The sequence below is a fragment of the Puntigrus tetrazona genome, chromosome 1 (assembly GCF_018831695.1).
Source record: "Puntigrus tetrazona isolate hp1 chromosome 1, ASM1883169v1, whole genome shotgun sequence".
Classification (NCBI taxonomy): Eukaryota; Metazoa; Chordata; class Actinopteri; order Cypriniformes; family Cyprinidae; genus Puntigrus; species Puntigrus tetrazona.
In genome coordinates, this window is record NC_056699.1 from 29856767 (window position 1) to 29860906 (window position 4140).

General features: G+C 35.4%; 1 protein-coding gene across 1 annotated transcript in view; it reads left to right on the forward strand.

The window, feature by feature from the left end:
• The window catches only part of LOC122350983 (neuromedin-K receptor-like), a 13214-nt gene that overhangs the window by 6335 nt on the left and 2739 nt on the right, over positions 1 to 4140 (forward strand). The window contains exon 4 of the mRNA XM_043247786.1: positions 1526 to 1722. Coding sequence (XP_043103721.1) covers positions 1526 to 1722 — 197 coding nt within the window. The remainder of the gene's footprint in view (positions 1 to 1525; positions 1723 to 4140) is intronic.

The following is a 4140-nucleotide window of genomic DNA, read 5'->3' on the forward strand; positions in this document are numbered from 1 at the left end:
CAAGCCTTTTGATTCTACAGCAAATATATATCTTGATTTTTATGTACAGTGTTACTCTGAATAGATATTCCAATTAATATTTAATTTTGAGTCAAATTAACAAATTCTACCAATTCTGTCTTTGCTTTCACTACTCAATCAGAGCTGCTTTAAAAATATATAAAATATATCATTCGCGTGGGTTGCAAGATAATGACACAGCCTTCGGGGAAAGTGCATTAACATCACAGTATTTATGATTCTGCTTAATTTCTGCAATAACATTATGAATATATTGTCATAACTAATAATTAAACCCATAAAGTTAATTTATACATAAGCACATTTATACATACTAAGTGCACTTAAACTTGCATTAAAAGCAGTACACAACTCAAGACACAAGTTCTGAGTATACACCTGTGTCCATTTGTCTTGCAGTGTAATAACTGACTAAAAGACCAAGCCAAATATTGAGAATGGAATAAAATTCTACATTGTGCTGACTTCATTACTCACTGTAGTTCAAGGTTTTTCAGTCTTGCCAAAATGTATTCTTGCAGAAATTACATAAATGTTTAATGATAAACCCCTTATGAAATACCCGATCCCTCGTTACATGACCTTTTTAATATTAATATTTCAAGGGCACAATGCAGGAATAGTAGTATTATATTCATTCGCTCATTAGTTTATTGATTCCTGAGGTGGAGCACTGTAGTGATCTTCAGATTGTAAGAGGACCACGCAAAGCTCCACTCGCTGTCTCAGTGGGACAGCATGAACAATGTAATTAAATTCATTAGTGGAGTGAAGCAGGCGGCTCCTTCAATCAGACTTTATGATGTGGCTACAGAAACAATTCACCTCTTGAAGGATGGGAAATGGATTTGTTATGGCAGAAGCCCCTGCAGGGCCAGAAGGACACTTGCTTGAAGAGAGAGCAGATATTTTGAGGACCAAATGAAACTGACAGGATGGGGAAGCGGCTCTACACACAAAACAGTTTGACAAACCACAGCAGAACGGTAAAAGCATAAGAGAGCGTCACGAGACACTGCAATGATTTTACATGAATTGCGGCAAAGGCAACTTAGTCAACATACAAATTTTAGGACTTTTNTGCTCTGCTGGAAAATGTGTTGCCTGGGGTTTTCTATCTTGCTGCAGATGCATTGCTTGCCCAGAGTGTCTAAGCTTGTTGGTGACATGACCAAGATTTTGGTGTCCTGACAGTGTTTGGTGCTTTTGGGTGTGCTGAATGCTGTGTGATTTGAATGACAAGCAATGTCTTAATGAATTAACATAATGAATAAAAACATAGCCGTATAACTGTTTGTGATATAATTGCTTCTCCACTGTTCTCTTTGTTTCTGTATGCATGAAATTAGGTCAGTCACAATGTCAAAATGACTAGCCGCTCTTGCATATGCATCTATATAATCTATGTTTTATATATCCATCGTGACATCCATATATTTCAGTCAAACATGCTTTAAATTATCAATTTAATATTTCTCTTTTGTCTTCATTTTTGTTTTTTCAGGTGGTGAAAATGATGATCATCGTTGTGGTGACCTTTGCCATCTGCTGGCTGCCATACCATGTATATTTCCTCGTTACGGGGTTGAACAAGCAGCTGGTTAGATGGAAGTTCATTCAGCAGATCTATTTGTCAGTCATGTGGCTTGCCATGAGCTCCACCATGTACAACCCCATTATTTACTTCTGCCTGAACAGCAGGTAAGACTCATCTTAAAGCATGGCACAGAGATTTATTACTCAAAATGCATTTTGTCATAGCAACATGAGTGACGTTCCCTCTGTTTACTGCATGAATAGGCCTTATCGTGCAATAATGGAGACACTTGAGATGTTCCTCTTTTTGTGAAGTATTACTCATAAATCAATGATTGAAACGAAAGTGTTATTAGCAATCGGTCCCAATGAAGGACAGTAAACAGGCTTAAGATGATGATGTGTGAATTTCCTTTTTTAGCAATAATCTCAACATTGGCAACGCAGAAAAATGTTGGGTCTAAAATGTAGACCCAAGATTGCATCCACATGATCCATAAATTATTTCCTATCAAATTAATTTAGTAAATTTTATCCTGCACTCTTCTCTGAGGTCTCTGGGGTAAAGATTTGTTGTTGTTTTTTACGGCGGGGCTAAACAGGCAGCGTTGTGTGAAGAAGGCGTTGATCTTCTTCAGCAGAGATAGTGTTTAGCCACACTATTATGTCAAGTGGCACATTACACAAGCTGTCATTTTGGCACATCCAGTATAAGCTGTTTAAAGAGAAAGCTTTGACCTCTGAAATGTACAGAATGTTTTTATAGCACAATGGCCTCTTATATGTCAAAAGACCAATGGAATTTTGATTTCATATATGCTGATATTTTGTCCCATGGAATGTGGCGTTTCTTAAAAGTTCCTTAGCCAGCAGCTGAGAATCACATGTGTTTTATACATGTTTTATACATATAGATATTGTTTTTTGTTTTGTTTTTGCATGCTGAACAGTGTTATTTTGGTTTTAGAAAACAAGTGTGATTGCGCTCCTAAAAAAAACAGCTCTTTCTTGTTTTTGTTGCATTTTCTCTGCCTTTTCTTGGATTTTCATGTCACTTCCAATGCCATGTTTCTCATGATGTTTGTAGACAGCTTGTGTTTTATCTTTTTTAGCTTGTTAGCCTCCTATATATATATAGCCCTATTGATTATTTAGTTATTGTGAGTTGTTGAATGTAATGGTTGTCATTCTATTCTTTGTTTCCTGTGTTTTTTGGCTTATTGTTTGTTCTAGTTTTTTGACGAAATATCTGCACATAGATTCTTGCCTCTTTTCCCCAGCTTCAACACAACATTAGAGTTTTCACTGACATGTCTCTTTGACTAGCATATCTTTGAGTCTATATTTAGTATAAGTAAAATAATTATGTACCGTTAAAATCAGATACTCCAATGCTTTGACTCAAGTTGTTTTGAAATTGGAGATTTGTAACTTGTAGTTAAATAATTTTCAATTTAAAGTCTCTGTACTTTAATTTAAGTATGGTTTCACCTCTGTTGTTTTTTTCCAAAAGAAAGAAAGGAAGACATTTATAAAGGTGAGGGTAAATTAATGATTAAAAAATACTTTTGGGTGAACTGTATCAATGCAGCATAACAAATCTTTATTCCTGTGTATAGCTGACAGAAAATAAGACGCGCAGAAGTCGGTGTTATGACAACAGCACAGGGACTATTAGAAAGTGCTTTAGAGTCAATGATTTTGTCCAAGGTTTTAATTAAAGGAATGTTCTTGGTTCAATACAAGTTAAGCTCTATCGACATCGTCCTTGGTGTGTCGTTGATCATCACAGAAGATAATTTTCGGCATTGTTTAGTTTGTTAAAACTAAAGAAGTCATGTTTAAAGACCTCTTAAAATGGAAGAAAATGCTGTTATTAGTGTGATTAAAAAATGCACTTTTATATCCAGCTTTTAACTCCAGTCATTTATAGCCAGTACCCCTGATAACTAAAAAAGCATTGTAAAGGAAAAACACTTCACAAGTATTGCATTGGTAACAAAGTATTGGTTGTATAGGCTTATTTGTGATAGACTTTTTATGAATATTTAGGATTTGTTTAATATTAAAGATATTAATCCACTTGGACATATACAGGGAAATGCCAATGAATGTTTTTTTGGTATATATATTATTTTAAGGCTATACAAAGTCATTGGCATGAAATGGCTGTCTCAGGTTTGCTTAAAAGCTTACTGTACCTTACTGTGAGAGCTGTATAGGAGTCTGTTATATGGCTTCCCATAAAATGTAGCTAATGACCTTTATACAGCTCTGCAATTTTTTTTTCAGCACTCTGCCAGTTGTAGCCTGGCAACCGTTGCTATCCACCATTAACTTGATCAGCCTGGGACAGCCATAGCATTGACTTTATGTAAATGCACCACAGATGGAATACATGGCTAAAATGCAAGACTGGATGATATATAATCCACATATAATTTCTTCAGCTCCCATTTGGCTTAGTTCAAAATGACACCAGTACCATCGCATGACAATTTGCAACCATACGCTATTTAATAACCAGAAAATCATTATCAAACGGGAAAAAACTGCATCTGTTTAATGTACCTGGTAATTTTT